Below are 24843 nucleotides of genomic sequence, written 5' to 3' on the forward strand. Positions count from 1 at the left end.
ATTCTTTCCCTGCATCCCAGTGAGTATCCCTTCCAGGGATTAATTAGTAAATTAAAAGGACAGAAAAACCAAATGATTATGGCTAGGCACAAGCCCCAGTGATGATGTGTCTGTGTCCTGACACACTCCCAGTCCCTAAAAGGGCTGAAGCAGCAGATTCACCCCCCCAAGACTGATTCCCTTAGTGGGACTCTGGGGTCAGATTTGGGAGGAGGAGACCTGCTTAACACTGATCTCTGAGTCTGAAAGCCCTGACCATGCTGCACACCTGAGGATGAGGAGCAGGATGTCTTTGCTGGGATCAGGGGGACTGGCAGGAGCTGTGAAGATGAGGAGGAGCAGGATGGATCCCTTTGCTGGGCTGGCAGTGCCCATGAGGATGAGGAGGAGCAGCATCCCTTTGCTGGATCCCTTTGCTGTGATGGCAGTGCCCATGAGGATGAGGATGAGGAGGATCCCTTTGCTAGATCCCTTTGCTGGGTGGCAGTGCCCATGTGCCAGGGGGGCTGGCAGGAGCTGTGAGGATGAGGAGGAGCAGCATCCCTTGGCTGGATCCCTTTGCTGGGATGGCAGTGCCCATGAGGATGAGGAGGAGCAGGATGTATTCCTTTGCTGGATCCCTTTATTGGGATGGCAGTGCCCATGAGGATGAGGAGGAGCAGGATGGGTCCCTTTGCTGGATCCCTTTGCTGGGATGGCAGTGCCCATGTGCCAGGGGGGCTGGCAGGAGCTGTGGAGCCTCTGAGCTCTGTCTGTGCACATGCAGGAGGAAAAGCCCAGTTTGGAGAAGCAGGAAGGACAAGCTGCCAGAATGGAGATGCCACCCTGGGCATTTGTGATGCCTCCCTGGTCCCTGCCAATATTCCCAATATTCCCTCTGCTCATCCCATTGGGATGCCCCACCGCCCACCAAACACCCCCAGGTGTGTCTGCAGGTGCCCCTTTGGCACAACAGCCTCAAGGGCAGGTCTGTCCAAGCCTCACACCCCAGATTAAGGCATTTGATGGGTTAATGAGAGCTGCAGCTCTGTTTTCTATCCCTGTCCAAAAAAGCCATTACATTTTGCCTGGCAAAAAATTGTTCTTCCTAAACCTGAGTCACTCATGATTCCTTGTTCTGAAATCGTGCTCAGTGATTCCTTCTCTTTCCCTGGTTGCCCCTGGCAGAGCCCAAACCCAGCAGGGATCAGCAGGGGAGGGGCTGAACCTTCCCTGACACCCTGGGCACACCCAGGGCATTGCCCTGCAAAGGATGGGCCCTGATCCAGCCTTATTTTGGGGGCACTCACAGGCAAGAAGATGCTTTTTTTTCAGTATGACAAGAAAAAGAGAGGTTAAAAATCTCTTTTTGTCACCTGGGCAGATTTGGGAGATTTTTATCAGCTCTCTTCTTGGTTTGACTCTGGTTAATTTTCCCTTGAAATGTTGGCCCAAGGCAATGCCAAGGCTGGCTGCTGACTCAGTTGTAGCTCTGCTTCCCCTCCTGGGCTCTGTGACGTAGGAGAGAAGGAATCCCAAGCAATTATAACTTGATTATTTTAGTGAACGTGTGATTACAAATGGGAACTGCAGAGCAATGAGCACTGCAGTCAAGATAAAATGAAAATGAGCCCAGGCTCCCCCAGTCTCAGCTCTTGCTCCAAAGACAAACAGCTGCTTGGGAAGCACTTCACAGCCCAGTTATTTCTCAGTGACCACAGGAAAGGTGATAAAAACCCCATAAAACCAGAAGAAATTTCCAGGATGATTTTTTTGTACAGTTCTGCTCAGCACAGATCTGCTCCCTGGGAGAAGGATGAGCTCATGGGTGGTTGCCAGTGTTATATTAAGTCTCAGTGAGCCTGGAGAGAGGTAGATTAGGCTGGAAATTAGAAAACCCTGCAGGGATGGGATGTCCCCTGAGAGGGACCTGACTGGAGAGCCAGGAGATGCCAACGTGGCCAAATTGGCTCTTTCCCAGCTGCCAGCCACGGTGATCTGGGTGTCCCTGGGCACTGTGCTGGGCTCCTGCAGGCACTGAAAGGAGCCAGAGGCAGGGCAGGGCACTCACTTGCTCTTTCACCACTGTGGGTATTTCCAAAGCACTTGGTGTCACCCCAGCAGGCTTTTCCCAAGCCTTGGGGTGCTGAACATCACAGAGGGAACAGTAACCTGGCTGCCAGCTGATTCCATCCCTGCCTCTGCACCTGGAGAACTGCATGGGTGACTTCTAGGCATGGATGGCTTTCTGGAGGGTGAAATGACTCTGATTTGGAAACCATGGGGCTGACAGGAAGCAAGAGAGAGTTGCAGCAGCACAGTCAGAAGGAACATCCACAGCAGTGCCAGCAGCAGCTCTCCAGGGCGCTGTGGCTCGTGCCCAAGCCCAGCTCCAATTGCAGAACCAGCCTGCTGTCAGGGAAAGATGGTGTGAGTCAGGGATTTTGGCAAAGCAGTGTCTTCCTGAGGCTGAAGGAGGACTCTGAGCTGGGAGCATGGAGCCTCGAGAGCCATGGCTACCTCAGAGCCCAGGAGCTCACCACAGGCTGGGGACACCCAGCAGGGAGACTGAGAGTGGTCAGGGCACCCATGGGTACTTACAGTTTCACCCCTGCCTCATTTCCCCTCAAGTGACCCAGAGCTGATAGAAGGTGACCACAGAATTATAGAATTGCTGAATGGTTGGGGTTTGAAGAGACCTAAAAGGTCATCCAGTTCCACCATCTCATCCCCACAGGTGGAGACACCTTCTGTCACAGACATCTTTTATGAAAAATCCTTTCCTTAGGATTTTTCCTCCTGAGAAGCTGGGAGGCCTCAGGAACAAAATGTAAACAATGGTTATCTGCTGCTGTGGAATGCAACAGGTGCATCTGTGATTGGTCTCATGTGGTTGTTTTTAATTAATGGCCAATCACAGTCAGCTGGCTCAGACTCTCTGTCCAAGCAACAAGCCTTTGTTATCATTCCTTCTTTTTCTATTCTTAGCTGGCCTTCTGATGAAATCCTTTCTTCTATTCTTTTAGCATAGTTTTAATATAATATATATCATAAAATAATAAATCAAGCCTTCTGAAACATGGAGTCAGATCCTCGTCTCTTCCCTCATCCTCAGACCCCTGTGAACATGGTCACAACCTTCCACTATCCCAGGTTGCTCCAAGCCCCATCCAAACTGGCCTTGAACACTTCCAGGGAGGGGGCATCCATATCTTCTCTTGGCAATCTGTGCCAGGGCCTCACCATCCTCACAGGGAAGAATTTTTTCCCAAAATCCAGTCTAAGCCTGCCCTCTGTCAGTGTACAGCCATTCTGCCTTTTCCTATCACCCAACCCTGTCCTTGTCCAAAGTCCCTTTCCAGCTCTCTTGGAAGAGTACCTTTAGGTATTGAGAAGGTTCTCCTGGAGCCTTCTCTTCCTCAGACTGAACAATCCCCACAATTTCCTTATAGGAGAGGGATTCCATCCCTCCAACCAACTTTGTGGCCTCTTCTAGACTTGAGATGGCCACAGTGACAATGCAACAGCTCAGAACACGATAATGTCACAGCATCATGACATCAGAACCCATTGGCACAGAGCATCTAGTGAAAAAACATCCGAAATGTAACAAAATATATGGAAACCCCCCTTTTGTAAGAAATCTGATGTATCATCTGCAACCTCAAGCATCCAGTGCTGGGGGTGACACCTCACTGCACAGCCATGGGTGCAGCTGAGGGCCTCCATGGTGGAGAAGGGGTGGGAGGAGGAGGAGAAGGGAAGAGCATGGAGCAAATTCAGGGTGCAGGAATCCATGCAAAGGAGAGCCCCAGCTCTGTGCCCTAGGGGCAGGTGTGGGAGCAGAGGGATCCTGCCTCCTGTCTCCATCTCTGGCTGCTGCCTGGCTTGCAGATTGTGAGGAGAAGAGCAGGGGAGGGAGCACAGGAGCTGTCAGATGTTGTTAGTGCTGTGACACCTCTTAATAAGGCCCATCTGTCTGAAAGGCAGCAGATCCAGCAGGATTTCTGCAGACCTGATTGGGAGTGCTGGTGCCAGGGTTTTACAATCAGCACTAATAAACAGGCTGGGGCAGCATTTGGCACCACAAGCTCCAACACCTCAGCATGAAAGAGAGGAAATCAGGAGTGCAATAAAATCCTCCCTGCAGCACAGAGCTCCTGGGAAACTCCTGGCATCTTTTGGGATGTGTTGATCCAGCTGTGGGTCACTTCTGGGGATGTACCTGGTTCCCACAGACACCCCTCTCAGCTGGGAATGTGCACACCTTCATCAAAAGAATGAACAGGTTTTTCAGCAGCCTTTATCAGAATCTCCACCCTGTCTTGTCCTTGTCCCAAGAGACACAGGCAGCTGCATGAAACAATAACTGTGAGAAGGAAATCCCTATCTGTGGGGAGAAGGATTGTGGGGAGACTTTGGGGATAAAATCTGCAGTGACAAAGCCCTGTGTCATCTCAGGGCAGCACGTGTCACTGGGCAGAGGGCACTCCTGGAGCAGGAGGGCACCACACAGAGGAGCAGCTGGGCCTGGAGGTGTGGAACAGCAGCAGAACAAGCCCATGTGATTTGGGAAATGCCACATTGAGGCACGATGAAAGGGGAGAGCTGAGTCAAGTGGCTATCGATGAATCACCGGGCTGCAGGGAACACGCGGGTGGGTGGTGCAAAGCTCTGGAAAGCTTGCCTCAGCTGCAGCAGACATTTGGGCAGGCAGGAACGTGCTCTGCTGCCTCTTCGGAAGATTTTCCCACCAGGGCTGGGGATACCTTGTGGGATCAAGGGGAGCCAAACCCCACAGTGTCCATTGGGGTCCCCAAAGCAAGGGAAGGGATCACTATAAACACAAGCGCACTGCTGCTCTTGAGGTGAAGAAAAAGGGAAGTTTATTTTCTGACTTTAACATTTATAGTTTTCTAAAAGTGACAGTGGATTGGAGGGTAACAGTGCCACCTCTCTCATGACACTGGGCAAACCAACAGTCCATCAAATTTCTCTTCTTCCATAAAAGAATGCAAAACTGTTGTCGTTATATTGCAAGAGTTCTAGTATCATTACATTGCAAGGGTTCCATATTGCCAGAGTCTTGTACCTCCTTGATGTTTCTTGTAAGCACCCCCTCTAGGCACTGACTCTTCCTGGTCTTTGCAGCAGTCATCTGACTCCAGTTCCCACCAATCCACTCTTTTATAACACTCTTCTTAATGGCTACAGGTGTGGCCTGTTAATATCAGGCCTGCTCCTAATCTTTAGTAATTGGCTCAGCTGCAATCATCTTTAGGGGATAAGATTACATTCTATACTACCTTCATTTACCCATACTGTGTCCCCCTACACAAAACAATAAGTTATTTACAGAAAGTGTGTGAGAAAGTTTGTTACAAGAATGTAAACATCAGAAGGCTTAGAAAATCTTAAAAAATCAGGGTGACAGGAAGGGACCTGTACATGGATGCCTTGGGGTGGAGGATATGGTCCCAGCATGGCATGTTGGTGTGAACGGAGCTTTGCCATGACAGGCCTCCCCAAGGAAGGTCTGGTGCCACCTCCAGCTCCTGAGCCCTGCAGAGCTCCCTCAGATGATTTGGCCTCTCCTGAGTGAGCAAAATAAAACTAATTTCTCTAGAAACCCTGTTATGTTGAGCAGTGTGGAGCACCATGCTGCAGGGGACTGTGAGTTTCCCCTCTGCTGGGGATAGCGGGGTCCCCAGATCAAAGGTATTGATCCTGAGCATCCCCACAGACCCTTCCGTGTAGGAAACAGGGGGGAAGGATGGTTGGGATGGACAGAGACGAGAGATCTCTGCAGCCAGGTCAGAAACTTGGGGTTCATTGCAAAGGGCCTGGGTGCAGGGCCCTGCTGGGAGCTGCAGCCACAGCTCAGAGCAGGCCCGAGAGAAGTAAAGAGAGTGGGAAAGAGAGAGAAGGCAAGAGCATGGTAAAGAGAAAATCAGAGAGCAAAGAAGAGTAAAGAGAGCAAGGTTCCCGTTACAATACAATAAATCTTCTTCTGTGCTGAATATTCTGATTCTCACTAACCAATCTAGTACAAGATACAAATCCTATAGCATCTCCATACAGCCTATAAGAATCATTACATTACCATACTGTGCTACATTTTAAACCCTAAAAACTCCTCTTTGGGCCCCTTCTGCCAAGCTCTAGGGTTTGCTCTGACCCTTGGAGCTGTCTGCAAGCAGAGGATGTTGTTCCATCAAAAGGGGATTACTTTCAGCCAGCCACACCATTGTTTTCCAGTTGTTCAGTAACTGAGGTATCTCAGAGCTTGCTTTCATTTCAATCTCGCTTATAGGTTCCATATTCTCGAAATCTTTTGCCAGGCAATCATATTTACAAGGCTTTCCTGTTTTATCTTCCCCAACACTTCCCCTTTGTGTTGTTCCCACAGGTGGCCCAGCCTGTTGTCCCCACTGAGGGGACAGTCATGGTGCAGGGTTTTAGCTCTGTCCCCAGCCCTGGGCACTGGCTGGAGAGCTCTTCACTGCCAGCGATAAGAATCACTGGAAGTGTACACTTCCCTAAATCCCTTCAACTCCTGGATTCAAACACGGATGTGGGATTTAACTTGGAAGGTTTTTGAAGGAGATATTTTTGTTATACATCATTGCGCGTGTCACGAGCCTCAAATATTTGGAAGGGCTGTATAAATAACTGTGTGATCACCTTTCCTCATCTGGCTTCTGCCTCTCCCTATCCCACAGCTGCCACGGAGTGGGAAGTGTGTGTGGCACTCAGAATCTGCAAGTTTACTCTCAGCTACCTTCATGAGAGGTTTCTTGAGTTTTCATGAGAGGGTCTGTCACAAGACTTGTTTAATCGGAGAGGAGAGGAGAGGAGAGGAGAGGAGAGGAGAGGAGAGGAGCAGGATTCACAAGGATACTGCTTCCACAAACATTCATCAGACCCCTGCAGATGTCAGGACAAAACTTTGACACTGAAATAGCATCTGGGACAAAACTCATACTGGGAACTACACCATGCACTGGGCAATATTTGTGTCAATCCCAGAAGTCCTGGCATGTGAAATCTCAGAATAATGAATGGGAACTTTTATTAGATTTTCAGTGGAGAGAGAGGCAAAATAAGCCAGAAGCTGTTTCCCACCTTGACAGCTGAACCAGCCAGGGATACCTGGGGTTGTGACCTGGCATGTGCCACATCCTCATCCCCATCACCCCAGAGCAGCAGCCAGCAGCAATGCCCCACGGCCTGTACCCCAAAAATGCCCTCCTGGCCCTGGGGCCTGGGGTAGGGGCACCATGAGTGATTTTCCCCCAAAAATATGTTGCTATAAAAAGACTTTCTGGGTCTGTGATGTGAATCCTGAGCCAGACAGCTTCTCTTGGGTTCAGCTGAAAGACCTCCATGCCAGGCTGCCGCAGTCACCAGGAGAACAGAAACGTTTGCCATATGCTGAGGGATTACTGTATAAAACTGAGATGCTTGGCTGCATGCCAAGGCACAGGGTTTCCAAATAGAGTCTGAATCCTGGACAGAAAAGTTCCAACTAAATATAGACATGACAGCCTCAGAGTTGACTTCTTTTTTTTTTTTCTTCTCCTTTTTTCTTTTTTTTTTTTTTTTTTTTTTTTTTTTTTTGGTTTGAGTTCACTTAAAATAGCTTGTTGAGGATTTTTTTTGTGCCCTGCTGAGGGGGCAGGTAGAGGCATGTTTACAAACACAGTTACAAACCCAAGGCCATGGTGGGATGATGGGAACATCACCCTTCCTCCTGCACATCCTTGAATGGTGCTGAGGGTGGAGCAGATGTGGGTGCTGAGCTCTCAGGCTGTCCCCAGCCCTTGGGCACGAACCAGGAGAGTTGTCCTCTTCTCACACCCTGCCCAGAAAGGTCTGACAGCCTAAAAAACACTGCAGGGAGCCCAAAAATGTGGGACACAACAAGTGGGTGACACCTGTGGAGACTCAGTCACACACAGCTCAGCAAGGAGAAGCTTTGCTGGGTGGCTGCAGAAGAGCCAGCCCTGCTGCTGGGATGGAAAGCTGAGAAAAAATCAGCAAGGAGATGCTGCTTGCACTTGGAAAAGGCAGTGTGGATTTTCTGAGCTGCCAGCCCTGCTCACACCTCCTGGAAATGTGGGCTGGATTACTCAGCCACAGAACTACTGGCAAGTGAAGCAAAAAAATTGAAGTCCAGCATGAGGATGGAGCAAGGGATCTCAGTGGCTTTGGGATGCAGCTGCTCCAGGTGCAGTAAGTGAAATACTTTTGCAAAAGCCCATAGAGAAAGCAACAAAGCCTAAATATCTGAAATGGGAAGGCAGGTGTTGGATGTGCTCCTCACACCCAGCATGGAGTGCTGGGAAAAAGCATTGGAGGAGGACTGGAGGGAACTCATCCTCATGAGCTGGCCACGTGTGCTTGAGGCAGTGGGATGCTGGAAGCTCTTTAAAGGGTTGGAGGAGAAAACTCCCAGAAAGCTGTAAGTCATTCACATATATATAAAATATAACATGAGAAAATATTAATAGTCTTGATGACAGAAAGGAGGTGAGACAGGCCCCTACATGCATGTTGGCTTGTACAGCATCCACCAAGGGCTGCCCAATACCTTTGCATTCCAAGCAGGAATTTATTTAAGGGTCCACAGCTACCAGAACAGCTGATGGGGATAGAAATTAAGCAGATGTTTGAGGCAGGCCTTAAATGAGGGTGGCCCTACAAAACATAGGATGTCTTAGTATCAAACAATCAGTTGCCTGAAAGGAAAAAAAAAAGGTTTGAACTAATATAAAAAAGCAGGAAAGTGGCTGAGGTGGGATCCCACTCCAGCAGAGGAGCTGCCAGGAGGAAGAAGTCTGGCTCTGTAAAATTCCTGTTCCTAAACAATGGTGCTGGGAAGGTCGGTGACACGGGGGAGGTAGGGCTAATAATAACAAATACCATCGGAGTTATACCTTACATAGAGAAAACTGCACTGGAACTGGCTTTCCAAGAGCCCAGCAAAAAGCTTTTGTTTAATTTATGGGGCTCAGGCTATTTTTAGCTGGCAGATCCTTGGGGTTTTATCTGGGATCGCTGCTCTGAGCCAGCAGCTGGAACATATTAATTGTTTGCTCTGGATTTAGGGTGGGCTTGTTTTTTGGGTTTTTTTTCCTAAAGGGAGAAAGAGGAAAGCAGGTGCTGGGGTCTGACCTTGCTGGTCTCCAGAGTGGGGAGAGCAAGTGGGTCCTGGAGCAGCTCTGTGCCTCCTGGGAGACTTTTTGGGGTGGTGCTGGGGGGTGATCAGTTGAAACCCTTATTCTCCAGCCCAGCCATCACCCCACACCCATCCCCAGCCCCTGCCAAAGGCCAGCAGCCAGCAGGTGAGAGGGTGGCAGGGGGACAACGTGTCTCCCCATCCTCTGGTTGCTCTGCAGGACTAAAAATAGCTTGGGCAGGGCAGCAAGGAGGGAGCATCCCCTTCCTTCTTCCAGGAAGGCCAGGAGCGCTCCAGGGCTGCGTGCGGCGCTGCTTTGTTTGTCAGGAAAGCCCTTTGGTGTGAGAGGAGCCATCTGCTCGGGGACAGGAGGTGTTTACAGCAGCCCGGGCACAGACGCCCTCTGCAGAGCCTGTCCCGGCTCGGAGCCTGGCCCCGCTGCTGAAGGCAGACGTCTCTGTTTATGAAAACAGCGGCTCCTCCACGCTGGGAGCTCCCGGGGCAGCTCAGAAATCCCTGCTGGCTGGTGCCTGCTCAGAGCTGGCATGAGGGTGACAGCCAGAGCTGGGCTGGTGTCCCTGCCGTGCAGGGCACTGGGGATGCTGCTGGCAGCCCCTCCAGAGCTGTGCCCCAGGGCTGAGCATCCTGGATGGGCTGCAGCCCTTGGCAGAACCACTGGCCCTTAGGGGACACCACAGCACCAGGAGGTCTTTTGGGGTTCCTGTCCCACTGCCTACACTCAGGGTGTCACAGACATCTTTAATGAAAAATCCTTTCCTTAGGATTTTTCCTCCTGAGAAGCTGGGAGGCCTCAGGAACAAAATGTAAACAATGGTTATCTGCTCCTGTGGGATGCAACAGGTAGATCTTTGATTAGTCCATGTTACATGTTTCTAATTAATGGCCAATCACAACCCACCTAGCTCAGACAGAGAGCCGAGCCACAATTAAGCCTTTGTTATCATTCTTTGCTATTCTATTCTTAACTAGCCTTCTGATGAAATCCTTTCCTCTGTTCTTTTAGTATAGTTTTAATGTAATATATATCATAAAATAATAAATCAAGCCTTCTGAAACATGGAGTCAGATCCTCGTCTCTTCCCTCATCCAAAAAGCCCTGTGAACACGGTCACATCAGGGTGCAGGCAGACACCTCTCCCTGTGCTCCTGTGAAGGTGTTGGGAATTTGATGAGACAGAAAGGAGGCAATTAAAAGCAAAGCAAAGCAAAACACTTCAGCCTTGAATATGCTCCCAGGAGAGGGTGAAATACTCCAAGACCCCCATCTGTCTGCACCCTGAGTGTAGGCAGTGGGACAGGTAATCCCAAAACACCCTCTGGTGCTGCTGTGGTGTCCCCTGAGGGCCAGTGGTTCTGCCATGAGTTGCAGCCCAGCATCACCTCCAGCCCTGCCCATCCAGGATGCTCAACCCCAGGCTGGAGGGGCTGCCAGCAGCATCCCCAGTGCCCTGCATGGACACCAGCCCAGCTCTGGCTGTGCTCAGCCCCAGGCACAGCTCTGGAGGGGCTGCCAGCAGCATCCACAGTGCCCTGCATGGCAGGGACACCAGCCCAGCTCTGGCTGTCACCCCCCATGCCAGTTCTGAGCAGGCACCAGCCAGCAGGGATTTCTGAGCTGCCCCGGGAGCTCCCAGGATGGAGGAGCCTGTGTTTTCACCCCCCCCCCCCCCACCCCCGACCCAAGAGGATGTGAGATTGGCATTAAAGAGAAAACTTTATGAAGTTTTTCTGAAGAACAGCAAAAAAAGTACAAGTTTTCAACCTTACTTCCTCCCTGTCTTTTTTTTTTTTCTCATTTTTGTCTCCCTACAGAGCAAATTTATTTCGTTTGGATCCCGCTGACACAAATAACCCCAGGTTTTGGGCTGAAACATCAGCAATCACCTCCTTCCATTGCTGGCCAGCATGGCAAGCTAATTTTAACCTCCCAAGCTCCCTCCCATCTCCTGGAGGTTGTCCTGTTGCAGCCAGGGAGTGCTAGAAAATAGTGCATCGCCCACTCATCCAGCCTCCTTGAAGGGAAATATTTATATGATGCCAAAGAGAGGGTTTCCATGGCAGTGATGACTCTAGCACCGTCGCCTTGGAAACCACTTGAGGCCATCTTGAAGGGTTTGAAAATCCCCTTCAGAGACAAATAAGGAGAGGGAGAGGAGAGGCCACTGGGATCAGAGCGGTGTTCTGGGTCTCCCCTGACTTTCCTTGCCTGGGTCCCTGCCCATGCCACTGGGATGATTTGTAGTCCAGGTGTCGCTTCAGGGATAGAGCCAGGACAAAGGAATTAAGTGCTGCGCAAACAGAAATGGTTCAGTTGGTGCTTCCTCCCGCGTCCCAAAGCATCTGGCAGTGACTCTGGTGTCAGGGAGAGAGAGCTTCAGGGAGACTCCCCAGTGCCAGCAAACACCAGGGTGATTATCAGCGCCTGCCCAGCTTCAAGCACCAGCTGCTTTCAGAGCAGCAAACACACAGCTCCCATGTCTTTGACAGCCCAAGTACCCATCACACGTGAAGAGCCCCGTGTTTCTCCTGAGGAGCTGCCAAGATGTGAGGCACAGGCACAGGCACAGCCGGCTGCTGACAGCAGAGCGCTCGCCTGTGGCGGAGGGAGGAAGGAACGAGCGCACCTCTGTGTCACACACACACACACACACACACACACACAAATCCTGCTCAGCCCCCGCTGCAGATCCCGCAGCCCGGGTGCAGCTGTGTGGGAGCCAGGGGGGCAGGATGGTCAGGATGGATGGAGAGCAGAGATCTCTGCAGCCAGGTCAGGAACTTGGGGTTCATTGCAAAGGGCCTGGGTGCAGGGCCCTGCTGGGATTTGGGGTTGATTGCAAAGGGCCTGGGTGTAGGGACCTGCTGGGAGCTGCAGCCACAGCTCAGAGCAGGCCCGAGAGAAGAGAGGGGGAGAGAGGATGACAGGGTAAGAGAGCAAAAGCATAAGAGAGTAAAAGGGGTAAGAGAGTAAGATTCCCATTACAATACCATAAATCTTCTTCTGTGTTGAATATTCTAATTCTCACTAACCAATCTAGTACAATATACAAATTCTATAGCATTTACATACAGCCTGTAAGAATCATTAGTACATTACCATACTGTGTTACATTTTAAACCCCAAAAACTCCTCTTTGGGCCCCTTCTGCCAAGCTGTAGGGTCTGCTCTGACCCTTGGACCAGCAAAGAGTCTTGTTCCATCAAAAGGGGATTACCTTCAGCCAGCCACACCATTGTTTTCTAGTTGTTCAGTAACTAAAGGATCTCAAAGCTTGCTTTCATTTCAATCTCGCTTATAGTTTCCATATTCTCGAAATCTTTTGCCAGGCAATCATATTTACAAGGCTTTCCTGTTTCATCTTCCCTGACAATGCCGACCCTCAGCACCTTTGGCCACTCGTGCTCCCAGCCTGCAGGAGCTCTGTCACCAGCAGCCAGCCCATCTGGCTCTCAAGGACACCAAGAACACAGCAGGGAGGACAAAGCTTTCTGAGCAGATGGATGGTGAGCTCCACAATGCAGGGGTGGCCAGTGTCACTGTTTGTTCAAGATAGAGGATTGCTTTCTTTGGGGTTTTGCTGAAAAAATATTGGTTATCCTCTTCATTTTGTTTAGGGCAATCTAAAATATTCTCTTCTTGCTCCCTGAGCTGCCTCAAGGTGAAGTGTCAGTGACTCTCCAAGCCAGAGCTTTTTCCTGGCACCCACTGCAGAGCTGCCTCCCATCCTCACCTACAGGTACCTTCACAGCACCCCTCACTCCTCACCTGCCCTCCAAAACCCAGCCAGCTTTCCCAGAGAGAACATCCTGCAGTGCTCAGTTCCTCATCCAAAACCCAAGGGAGGGTCTGGCCACAGAGCCAGTGCCAGGGTAACTCACATCTCACCATCCCACTGCCTGTGCCAGGCTCCCTGCTCCTGCCTGCACCTCGAGGGGGGCATCTGGGGGTGTCAGGGCAGTGCCCAGTTCACTCTTGACCTACAGCATGGGAAAATCCTCATATTTATATTTTTGTTTATATTGATGCAGCTTTTCATGTCTTGAATGTTGGAGCACATGGGTGTGAGGCCAGGGCTTTGCCCAGGAGGGAGCTCCTAGCACGCTGTGTGTCACAAAAGTCACACCTGGCCAGTGCTGACCCAGGTGCCAGGTTGGGATGCAGAGCTTAAAATTACAGAGCGTAAATATTTATTCATGGGTGTGAGATGTCCCAGCCAAATCAGGCACCCAGATGGGGTTTTTATGAGGTTCTTTAGTCCATCACATCCTCAGGTACAGCACAAACACCCACACTAATGGATCTCCAGTCACAGTAAAACTTGGCAAAGCTGCTGTTTCTGCTCGTCCATGGATCCAGGTGTCCTTGAGTCCCTCTGGCTGCAGTGACTGAGCTGTGACACCAGACCAGCCTGGGAGGGTCTCAGAGGCTGGGATCCTGTGGGACCTTGGTCATCCCAGGGATAAAGCTGTTCTTTATCCCTCAGGGACTGCACTCAGCCTCCAAAATCAAAATCCTTTTCTCCAGGGCCGGGCTGTTTGTTTTACTTCACCACGAACAATCCCAAACTCTCCAATAAAACTCCACTACCCCATCACATCACAGTGTGTCACGAGAACTAACATTTATTTTACATTAACAGCCTTCCGTGCTGTAAAGATTGATGAACCGGTGCAGGAAGGGATGCGGGACTTTTTGGGGTGGGTCTCCCGGGGAGATTAACCGGGGAGCTGGTGGAAAAGCCGGTTCTGTCCCGCTCCTCCTCCCGCGGGGGTCTGGCCCCCTCCTGCGGGCGGCCGCGGGGCCGGCAGGTCCCGGTAAGGGCAAGAGCAAGGGCCGAGGGGTCCCGGTAAGGGCCGGCGAGGTCCCCGGTAAGGGTCGGTGGGGTCCCGATAAGGGCAAGGGCCCGGTGGGTCCCGGTAAGGGCCGGTGGAGTCCCGATAAGGGCAAGGGCCGGTGGGGTTCCAATAAGGGTCGCGGGTCCCCAGTAAGGGTAAGGGCCGGCGGGTCCCGGTAAGGGCCAGTGGGGTCCCGGTAAGGGCAAGGGCCGGCGGGATCCCGGTAAGGGCAAAGACAAGGGCTGAGGGGTCCCGGTAAGGGCCAGCGGGTTCCGGTAAGGGCAAGGGCCGGCGGGGTCTCGGTAACGGCCGGCGGGTCCCCGGTAAGGGTAAGGGTAAGGGCTAGCAGGGTCTCGGTGAGTTCCGGCAGCCCCGGGGCTCTCTCCGTCCGTGACAGCTGCTCCGGCCGTCGCCGCCCCCGGCCCTCGCCGCCCCGCGGGGCCGCCCCCGGCCCGCCCCCGGCCGGCCCTACATAGCGGCGGGGCCGCCCCCGGTGCCGGCCCGCTCCGCCATGGCCCCGGCGCTGCCGCTCTGCGCGCTGGCCTTGGCCCTGGCCCTGCTGCCTGCCGCCGTGGCCGCGCAGGAGGTGGCCGCAGGTAAGCGGTGACCGCGGCCCCGCCGTGCGGCTGGGGGGCTCTCCGCGCACAGCACCCCAAAATCCCGGGCGGGCAGCGGCTTTGGAGCCCGGTTCTGTGGGTGTCCGGGCGGGAAGCAGGCCGGCAGCAGCGGGGCGGGTGGCCGCTGGTCAGGGGCTGTGGGCAGTGAGGGCAGGGAGGGATGGCCGTGTCCCTCGGGGGCAGTTCCGCACGGAGGCATCCCGTCCAGCCTCGTGTGTCCCTTCGAGGTCGGGAAAGTTGGGTGGGTGCTGCAAGTGGAGCTTCGCTCGCCGCTTTTCCGGCTTCCACTGGAACTTCCATGCCCGGGGAGCTGTGGCTGCCCCATCCCTGCAGTGTCCAAGGCCGGGCTGGACGGGGCTGGGAGCAGCCTGGGATAGTGGAAGGTGTCCCTGCCCATGGTGGGCTTAAAGCCCTTCCTACCCAAACCATTCCATGATTCCATGATTTAGTGATGATAACATCTTAAGTGAGAGAGCTGCTTACCTGTCCTGACAGGGGGGCAGTCACTGGGCTGCCAGTACCCTGTGGAGGGTGGGGGACAGTGGCTGGGCAGCCTCAGACCAGGAAGAAGATCGGTGTTGTCGGACATGGATGGGTGTTGTTGGATATGGATGGGTGTCCAGCTGCTCCTCCTTAGTGGCTGGGGATGGAGCAGAGCTCCCAGAGGTGCTTTTCCAGGTGGAGAAACTGTAGCAAAGGGTGGGGATGACTGCCTTCAGTGTCCTAAGAAGTCTGTCCCTTCCAAGCCAGGAGCTGTTCTCCATTCACTTCACTCCTCCTGTAGCCAGCTGTCAAAAGCATTACCCAGGGGGGTTCCAGCACAGCAAGAGCTGCTGTGTTGTCTCTGTCCCTGAGGAGTGCAGTGCTTCCTGTGCCATGCCGTGTGAGCTCTCTGCTCACCTGAGATGGGACATTGGCACAAACCAAATCCTGAAGGGCTGTGGTGTCCTCGAAGCAGCCCATTCCCAAACAGCTGTAATTCGCTGCCTTTGACTTAATGACTTGGAGGATGATGCCCCAAGCTAGGGAGAGGGGATATCCTGGGGGAAAGCAAAGCCTATTTAAAACCACAAGTTCTACTTTTGCCCACCTCTGGCCTCCTGTGGTGTGGGAGGGTGTTTTGTGACTCCTGGTAGAGAACAGTCCTGGAGCAGCAGAGGCACCGCTGTGCTTCCCTATTTCTTCAACTGAGGCTGGAGAAGATGCAGCTTCAGAGTGTTTAAAACCTGCAATCTCAGCCTCTCTGGTGTGTAAACACCCTTATCTGAGCTATGTTAATCAATTGCCCAGTTGTTTGGAAGGCTATACAGAGCATGTGACTGCTGACAGTGGGTCATAGCTGAGAGTTCCTGCCAGCTGGAGGGAGAAAATCCAGCTTTGCTGATTGTGAGAGTGGAAAACAAGCACCTCTGGGATTGATTTTTTCCTGATTACGACACTGCAAAGCAATGATCCTTCAGCCAGCAGTGAGTGGTCAGGCAAATTGAGTTTTCCTTTTAAACCACTGTCAAACAGGCTGCTGCTTAGACTCTTGAGCAGGAGTCAGTTTTAAACGGCTCATTCTTGAGGGCTTGGCAAAGCACCCTTCCTGCAGATCTGGGGAAGCACACCAATGAATTGCAGGTGAATATCCTGTAGGAAGACATTTTCCAGGAGCACTGCTGGGAGCTGGAGCTAAGCTCAGAATGGGCCCAGCTTGTCCTGTGTTCAGATTCAGACCTTATCCATTCCCCTGCCCAGCTGGATGCCTTCATCCATGGTGGCTCTGATCCTGAGAGCCACCTGTGTCTGTAGAACTGAGGTCTGGAAAGTGATGGGGATGGAAACAGGTCCTGAACATGAGCACAGATTTTGGCTGCAGTGCTGCTCCCATTGCCTGGACTGTGTCCTGCTGAAGGAAGATTTGGATGAACTGGCTGGGGTAGGGTGCAGCCCTCATGTGCAGCAGGAGGCCTGCTCAGGATCTGTAGCTCTGTGTATCCCTGTGTGCTCCTCTGCTTCTCCTGGCAGCAACTTCTGTGTGTTTGGGGCAACTTCTGGGGCTTGTTTGCTTGAGCTGCTTGCCCTCATCCTCACAGGGTCCCTCCAGACCGACTCTAGCTGTGTCTCCTGGCTGCCCTACTGTCACAGCTGATCCTCAGGCTTTTGAGGAAATAAAACCCAAGAGAGGAACTCACAGTTTAGGGCTTTGTCAGCAGAGCAAGGCAGAACTTGCCTTGCATTTGGGCTTCCCACCGTGACATGGAGCATGTGCTGAAGCTGGTGGCTCTTGCAGCAGCCCCAGTGGTGGCAGGAGCAGGTGTGGAGAACCCCAGAGTTTTAAAGCACTGAAGCTCTTCAAAGTCCTGAGGTGTCTTTCTTTTTTTCCTTCCTGCAGATTGTCGCCAGTATACGAACAGGAGCTGTGAGGAATGCCTGAAAAATGTCACTGTGAGTAGCAGCAGTGAAACTCCCAACCTCTTACCACACCTGAAAGAGTTTCCTTCCTGGAAGCAAGGCTGGTCCCTTGTCCCAGACACGCTGCAAATTCCACCCACCTATGAGGGTGAGAGGGCAATCCCTCTCTGGTGCTCTGGCAAGAGGTTACTAGAAACTGGGTGGGTTTTGTTGTGTGCTTTTAGAGTAATGGAATTGCTTCCTCATGGATGGGCTTGGAGAAAGGACTGAGTGGGCTGGGCTGGCTGGTCAAGTTCCCCTGCAGCAGCTGGGCTGTGGCACTGGGTGGGTGCAGGATGTGTACTGGTGTCCTGCCAGTCCCTGCTGCCTTATCACAGATATCAGCAAACTTGAACTTGAGTCAGATCTTGCAGCTGATGTGGCCAGAACCAGTTTGACCAAACCCTTCTGAATGCTGGGTTTGGGGTTGGAGCCACCAGGAGAGGAGCATGCAAAGCTCTGCAGATGGTCTGTAGTGGCTGGGTGTGACCGTGTTCACAGGGGTCTGAGGATGAGGGAAGAGATGAGGATCTGACTCCATGTTTCAGAAGGCTGATTAATTATTTTATGATATATATTATATTAAAACTATACTAAAAGAATAGAAGAAAGGATTTCATCAGAAGGCTGGCTAAGAATAGAAAAAGAAAGAATGATAGCAAAGGCTTGTGGGTCAGACTTGCTGTCCAAGCCAGCTGACTGTGATTGGCCATTAATTAGAAACAGCCAACATGAGCAAATTAAAGATCCACCTGTTGCATTCCACAGCAGCAGATAACCATTGTTTACATTGTGTTCCTGAGGCCTCCCAGCTTCTCAGGAGGAAAAATCCTAAAGAAAAGATTTTTCATAAAAGATGTCTGTAACAGCTGGGCACAAGCACACCTCTCCTGCTCATCAGCTTTGTGTGTGTAGAGTGTCTCAAAGGCTTTCTTCTTATCCCAAAAATAAATGTAAAGGATTTGTGTTATTAATGGTGGGATTCTTAAGGCTGCCCTGGGCAGGGCCAGCAGTTGGCTCAGTGATCTTTATGAGTCCCTTCCAGCTAATTCTAAGGCAGGAGAAGGATTCTCAGCATCTTTACTCTGCAATCCCCCCTCCTGGTGTGATCTGTGCTGACATGGCTCTTAGTCCTGAGCACCCTGTGTCTGCTGGGTGATACCTGGTGAGCCAGCCTGTGCCGTGGCTGCCAGCAAAGTGTGGGTCACTGGCAGTGTAGCAGTAACTCTGTGTTGCCTGCTCCCTGTCTCCTAGTGCCTGTGGTGTGCCAGCAGCAGGAGGTGCATGGAGTACCCTGTCAGGAGGATCCTCCCCCCGGCTGACCTGTGTGAGCTGCGCTCTGCTCGCTGGGGAGTCTGCTGGGGTAAGTGCCAGCCTGGGCTGTGACTGTGGGAGTGCCTGCCTGCTGCTGTGGGAGGTTCCCCTGCCTCCCATCCCTCTGCCAGTGCAGCAGTGACAGGCTGAAGGCAGTCAAGGTTCTGCAAACTTGTTGGAGTGTGGGCGGGGAAGCAGAGTATGAGCAGTTCCTGCCTTCTGGCAAGTAGGACCGGTGAGGATTTAGCTGCTCCAAAATACATCCCTTCTGCTGTGGTGTGAGGGAGGCTCCAGACGTGGCTGGCGCCTGGGAGCAGCAGTGGAAGGTTCTCTGTGGGCCTGTGCAGCCCTTGCTGGTGTCTGAATCCCAGAAGATCTCTCCCCTGCAGCTGCCATGTCACTCTGTGCACTGCTTCTGGCTCTTCATGTGGCTGCTGTCCCACGTGGGCTCCTGGAACCAGAGGTGTGGTGACTTCTTTGGGAACCTGTGTGTGCTTCTAGTGCTGAGTGTGCTGTGGTTCTGCTCAGCTCTTACCCACCTGAGAAAAAACCTCCTCTAAAACCACCCCTGCACGTGCAGGTCTCCTCTGGGAGCTTTTTCTGGTGGACAGCTGCCTCTCCTCCCTGCTGCTCTGTTTTCTGAAGGATTCCTGGAGAATTTGGTGCCTTGTTTAGACCAAGCTTAGTCCAAATTCATGCTCAGACAGGAGCCAGCTTTTGGGGCCTGGAGCAGGAAGGAAGCAAGCTGGGGGCTGGTTGCTCTCACCCACCCCCTTGATGAGGAGCCTGGAGCTGAATTGCTGTTGCCTGTCATCTTTTGTGCTCGAGGCTGAGCTCTCTTGTCTGCCCACAAGAGTTCACACTGCTCTTATGCTTGTGGAGGAAGAATCTCCTCTTTGTGAGCCCCGTGGAATGATTTTCTGAAACTTCTGTAAGACCTTGAAATACTAGTTTTGATGTGAGTAGCTTCACAAAAGGTTTCATTATAGAAGATCACATTCCTTGGCTTGCAAAACTTGCTATGAGGAGATTAGTCCTGTGGGAGATTAGCTCTTGTGTGATTCTGCATTTTTGGTGTGTGTGACTTAGCCTCTGTCGTCAGCTGGAGGAGTGCCTGGTGCTCTGCACAGACCTCTCTGTGTGGGAAGGGGGGAGCTGAGCCCCAGGCTCATCCTGAAACCCCAAAAGGGTTTCAGAAGCACTGAAACTGCTGCAGGCTTTGAAAACCACTTCAGTGGTGGAGTCAGCTCAGGCTGGAGTACCTAAAAGAGGATTTATTGAGAACAGATAAAAGGAAGAAATCTCTTACAATGAGGGTGATGAGGCACTGGCACAGGCTGCCCAGAGATGGTAAATGCCCCATCCCTGGAAACATTCAAGGTCAGACTGTGAGCAGCCTGGTCCAGTGAAAGATGTCCCTGCCTATGGCAGGGAGCTGGATGAAATGACCTTCAAAAGTGCTCTGAGCAAGTTCAGGTGCACTGAGATTTCTGTAGCCTGGCTGCTGTGTACAAAGTGGCTCCTAAACAAATATTTCCACAGGCACAAGTCTCTGAACAGCCTGAACCATGCTTGGAATAAACTCCTCTTGGTTGTTGCCTGAAATCCTTGGCATCTAGAAGTGTCATTTTTGGCTGGTGTGTCTGCTGCCATTGCTGCAGGAGCTAAGCAGGATGAGCAAGGAGCAGGGCTTGTGGCTGCTGCCTCACCATGTTCCAGCAGGTTTTGTTGTGTGTGTGGGCAAGCAGAGCCCCCCAGCCCTGGGGAGATGTGGCAGTCAGTGCAGAAAGCAGGACTTGGCCCTCAGCTGCCTGAGCAGCACTGCTGCCCCCAAGCTGATAAATCCCAACAGATTGTGTTTCAGTTTATCCCTTGCCCAAGGACTTCAGACACCTTTAAGTGCTCATCTCATCAGAGATGACTTCTGAGGCTGGCTCCCATGGACAGCAATTCCACCCTACCAGAGATCCTTCCTTAACCCTGAAGCCTTCAGTTGTTGGGTGTTTTCCCTTGATGGTTACTTTTTACCTGGATTAGTGATCAAGATAGTTTTGCTCCTGTTTTTGCCAGAGGAGTTTGACCTGAGTGCATTTGTCCTTGCCTTTCTTCACAGCCAGTAACTGAGCACTCCTGTTAGCAGGGACATGTGCTCAGCTGGTGTTTATTTGTGGGTACCAACACTTGCTATATCTACATTGGTATATCTACATTGTTATCTACAGCTAACAATGTCCATTTGCTTTCCCAGGGCTGCACATCTACAGCCCAGTGACTGAAGCTGCTGGTGACAGTAGCTGTATGTTCAAGAGAAAATGGCTGTAGATAAGAGGAAATGGCCTCGAGTTGCACCAGGGGAGGTTTAGGTTGGATAGTAAGGAAAAGATTCTTTACTCAGAGGGTGGTCAGACAGTGGAACAGGCTGCCCAGGGCAGTGGTAGAGCCACCATCCCTGGAAGGATTCAAAAAACACAGAGCTGTTGCACTTGGAGGCATGGTTTACTGGAAGACCTGGCAATGCTGGGGGAACAGTTGAACTTGATGATCTTTGAGTGCTTTCCCAACATTAATGATCCTGTGATCCTATATTGCAACCCCAGGCAGATGTGTCTGTGTGTGCTAAACATGTTTTTGTCAAATCCTTCAGTGAACTTTGAAGCCCTGATCATTGCCATGTCCGTGGTGGGAGGAACGCTTGTGATCATGTTGGGGGTCTGTTGCTGCTGCTGCTGTTGCAAGAAAAAGAGCAAAAAGCAAGTATTGGGGGGGGGTCCTCTGACTGTGGGGCAGCTCAGATGCAGCCATGTGCTGCTGCAGAACTGAGTGCTGAGTGCACTGAGGGCTTTTTTGTCTCCCAGGCCAGACAAGGATGACGAGAGAGCAGCCAGGGAGCGGGAGAAGCGGCGGGTGCGGCAGGAGGAGAGGTGAGTTTGTACCACAGCCCTGAGGCTGCAGGATGATTTGGCTCCTGTCTGTGCCATCAAACATGATGCCAGGAGGAACATGGGGCTCAGCACATGCAGTCAGTGGCTGCTTCAGCCCTAGCTCACACACAAGGAATGTCATGACATTAGGAGTGTCATGCTGGGGTGTCTCGTGGATGTAGCATCACAAGCATTGTGTATGCAACTCCCTAAGGGCTGCTGACATGTGGGCTCTGGTGGTCCCCAGAGCCTCCCTGAGGTGGGAGGCTGAGCAAACCTGCCAGCCTGGAGCTCCCTTGCTTGGGAATAAGCAAGCTCTGGCTCTTTTTGTTCCCTTTTGTACCAGCAATTACTGACTCATGGGTTTTCTGTTTGCCTCTTGCAGGAGAGCAGAGATGAAATCACGGCATGATGAAATCCGAAGGAAATACGGTACAGTGCTGATATGAGTGATTCAAACTAAGCTTTAGATGGAGCAGCCCCTGTAACTGCTCCTTGCCATGGTCACAGCTGTAAATGAGACCTGGCCAGCAGGGAAAACATGGTCCCTGCTTCTCTTGGCTCAGAATAAGCGTAGAGATGCTGGGCTCGTGGTGTGTGAGCCCACACAGGGCTATTTTCCCTGGGCAGGGAAGAGGAAGTGTATAATGTTCCCCAGAATGTGTCCTACATGTGGGAGAAGCTGATGGAGCTTGACTGGAGGGGAGAAGCAGAAGCTGGCAGACACAGCACCATCATAATGCTGTTACCCTTCAGGCACAGCCCTCCAGTAGGCCTGTGGTGAGCCAGCAGCCTGGGCTGTGGGGCCAGGTAGGAATCAGAATGCCCAGAGCTGCAGGAGCACAGAGCAGGCACCAATCCCACCCCAATCCCTCTGGTCCTCTGTGCCAGCAGTGGTGTCTCAGTCCCCTGGGGATGGGAGTGCACAGCCTCCCTCCTGGGGCTGGCCTGTCCCTCAGGTGAGTCCCAAGGACCTGGGCCAGGGGAACATCAGCTTGGAAGGAAGCAGGGAACAGCCAGTTGCTCTGTGCAGGGGACAGCCTGCCCACTGGGGCTGCCAGGGGCTCTGCCAGTGTCTGCCTGTGGGGCAGCTGGGCTCATGCATGCTGCACTTGGTGGTCTCTGGCTTTGGGGGGACTGTAGGGAGAACTTGAGACCTTTTCTCTGCCTGCAGCAGGTCCAGGTTAGGCAGGAGACCCCAGGGCCTCTGGATGGGCAGGCTCCTTTGGGGAAGAAAGAGCAGGCAAAGCTGTGCCTGAAGGAGCTCTTGGATGGGAAGCATCTTCCCGTGGAAGAGCTGTGCTCTGGGCCTGTCTTGCCATGTCAGGGCTGTCTTGCTGCAGCCTGACCCCAGAGTTTGCAGTCTTGTCCTTTGTGGCTGTTCTTCAGAAGTGTTGGGCTGGGAAAGCAGCAAACAGCATGGCATGTGGCTTGTTGCTAGCTCAAAAGCCAGCTCCATACCCTGCTTTGCTGTTTCTGAGTCTCAGTGCAGGAGCAGGGAAGCAAGTCTAAGAACGGTTTTAATTTAATTTGGGTCTGGGCTCTGTGCTTGTAAGTCCATTCTGACAGAAGAGGTGTGCAGAGGGAGCACTCTGGAAGATCAGGCAGGCTGCTTTACCTGGACTGTACATGGACTGCCTGGGAGAGGAGCTTGCCATCAGGTCAAGCTTCTCAATGGATGTCTCCTCTTGTAGAGAAAGGGAGAGTGAAACAGTGCTGACTGTGGGCACTGCTCAAGTAAGAGCAGGCATTCTGGGAGAACTGCAGCTAGGAGGCTTAAATGACAAAGAGTTGTTTCCCAGGACTGGTTTTCTTGCTGGCTGTAACCACTGTGGGAACTGCTGTCTGAACAAATGTCTCCTCTCTTCTAGGCCTGTTCAAAGAAGAGAACCCTTATGCAAAATTTGAGAATTAGCATCTCCAGACACACGCACCCACCCTGGTGAACAGTGCCTTCTGCAGAGCCAAAAGTCTCCAGGCTTCCCCCCACCACCATGGTGCCACTTCAACTGCCACAGAAGATGACCCAAATCCTTGGTGACACCAATGTCCCCACTCCAGGTGCTTGGTGTGGCCAGAGCTTTGCTCTTGCCCTGCTGGTGCAAGAAGCCATGGTGGCAATACTGGAGGATAGAACATTTCTTCTCACTCACCCCAGGGTGGTTGTGGTGTCCAAAGCAATGCACAGAACAGTCCTTGTCCCAGCCAAGGGCAAAAGCAGTGTCACACCTCCCTCACTCCTGCCTCACCAAGAACACTTCATGCACACAGAGCTAGGCTCTTCTGCTCTGCTCCCTTTTTTTTTTTTCTAGTATATGCAAAAGCCAGCAAGGGTTTCCTGACATAAGGGTCAGCAGGAGGCTTTGGCTGTCACTCCAGGTGCCTGCACTTATCCCAGCACATTAGCAGTCCTCTCAAAGAGCACAAGTTTCTGGTGATCTGGTGCTTCCAGGAGGAAGGGCCTATGTGCACCTTCTCACTTGCAACTAATCTGGGGAATGCCCCACCTTTCCTACCTCTCTGTGCCTTTCTAGAAAGGTGGTCTTGAGCTCAATGGCCACATCTGTTAGCAATACTGTAAGTTTCAAGTGCATTTACAATTTGCTGACTGTATATTAAACTGATTCAATTACTGTTCTGGTCTGAAAGAGTTTAATTCTGCTTCCACAGCAGGCACAGGTTGGGAATAGCGGCAGATGGAGTTGTCACTGTTATGTGGCTCTGACTGATTGGGGGTAGCTGGGGGAGGCAGAAGCAAGGCTGCCTTGGGCTCTTGCTGGGCTTGAAAGGAGGAGTCAGTTCCCAGAGATGTTCAGGTGTTAGGAAGAGCTGGGGATGGAAGCAAGGCTGCTCTCTGAGGAAGGAGCTGGGTGTTCTGGCAGAACTTTGGCCTTTTGTCCCCTGGCATCTCTAGGAGAGAGCCCCTGTGTACATGGGGGGGCCTGGGGGCTCAGCCTGCAGGCCCAGCAGTGCAAGGGAGCTGGGCTGGGGAGGAGGATGGAGCTGCTGCTCTGGAGCTGCCCAGGGCTGGCCATGCAGCACCCACAGCCCCGTGTGAGGCTGGGCAGGATGGGAGAGTCTGGGCTGGGGAAAGCTGCCTGTGGCCTCCTGCCTGGGGGGGGACTGCCATGGGCTGGGGTAAAACACTCCCTGTGCAGGGCTGGAATTGTGGAGATCAGCAGAGCTGCTCCAGCTGAACTGTGGAGCTGAAGGAGCCCTGGCTGGGATAGAACTCTCCCTCCTCTGCAGGGCTGGGCTTGTGGAGCTCAGCAGAGCTGCTCCAGCTGAGCTGGGAGCTGAAGGGCCCGGAGCCCTGGCTGCTGCCAGCACACCCCAGGGCAGGACTTGCAGGTGACTTTTGATCCAGATTGTCCCTGGCTATGCCAGAAGCGGCTGGGGTGGGAGGAACAAAGGGACTGGCCCTGCCAGGCTCTCTGCTGGCTGCTCTGCTCCCCCACCCTGTGTCCGGGCAGGGGCTGCGCTCGGTGCTGCCGGCAGGAGCTGGGGGTGGTGCCGGGAGGTGGGAGGTGATGATCCA

The 24843-nt window shown here is 52.5% G+C and overlaps 1 protein-coding gene across 1 annotated transcript; it reads left to right on the forward strand.

Moving 5' to 3' along the window:
* Positions 1–14528: 14528 nt before the first annotated feature.
* PTTG1IP (PTTG1 interacting protein) lies at positions 14529–23938 on the forward strand. The gene is made up of 7 exons (XM_054282671.1): positions 14529–14613; positions 17012–17064; positions 18325–18433; positions 21029–21134; positions 21240–21305; positions 21691–21737; positions 23177–23938. Exons 1-7 carry the CDS (start codon positions 14529–14531, stop codon positions 23218–23220), a joined length of 510 nt encoding a protein of 169 aa, XP_054138646.1. The 3' UTR covers positions 23221–23938.
* Positions 23939–24843: the final 905 nt, after the last annotated feature.

The sequence above is a fragment of the Melozone crissalis genome, unplaced genomic scaffold (genome assembly GCF_028551555.1).
Source record: "Melozone crissalis strain CALT ecotype California unplaced genomic scaffold, PUWL_Pcris_2 ptg000034l_1, whole genome shotgun sequence".
Classification (NCBI taxonomy): domain Eukaryota; kingdom Metazoa; phylum Chordata; class Aves; order Passeriformes; family Passerellidae; genus Melozone; species Melozone crissalis.

What these genes read in the sequence shown, in the direction of transcription:
- PTTG1IP (XM_054282671.1), top strand. Translation starts at nt 14,529, where the DNA reads ATGGCCCCGGCGCTGCCGCTCTGCGCGCTGGCCTTGGCCCTGGCCCTG. An exon ending in CGCGCAGGAGGTGGCCGCAG is followed by an intron (nt 14,614 to 17,011) that starts GTAAGCGGTGAC and finishes TCCTTCCTGCAG; the next exon opens with ATTGTCGCCAGTATACGAAC. An exon ending in CGGGTGCGGCAGGAGGAGAG is followed by an intron (nt 21,306 to 21,690) that starts GTGAGTTTGTAC and finishes TGCCTCTTGCAG; the next exon opens with GAGAGCAGAGATGAAATCAC.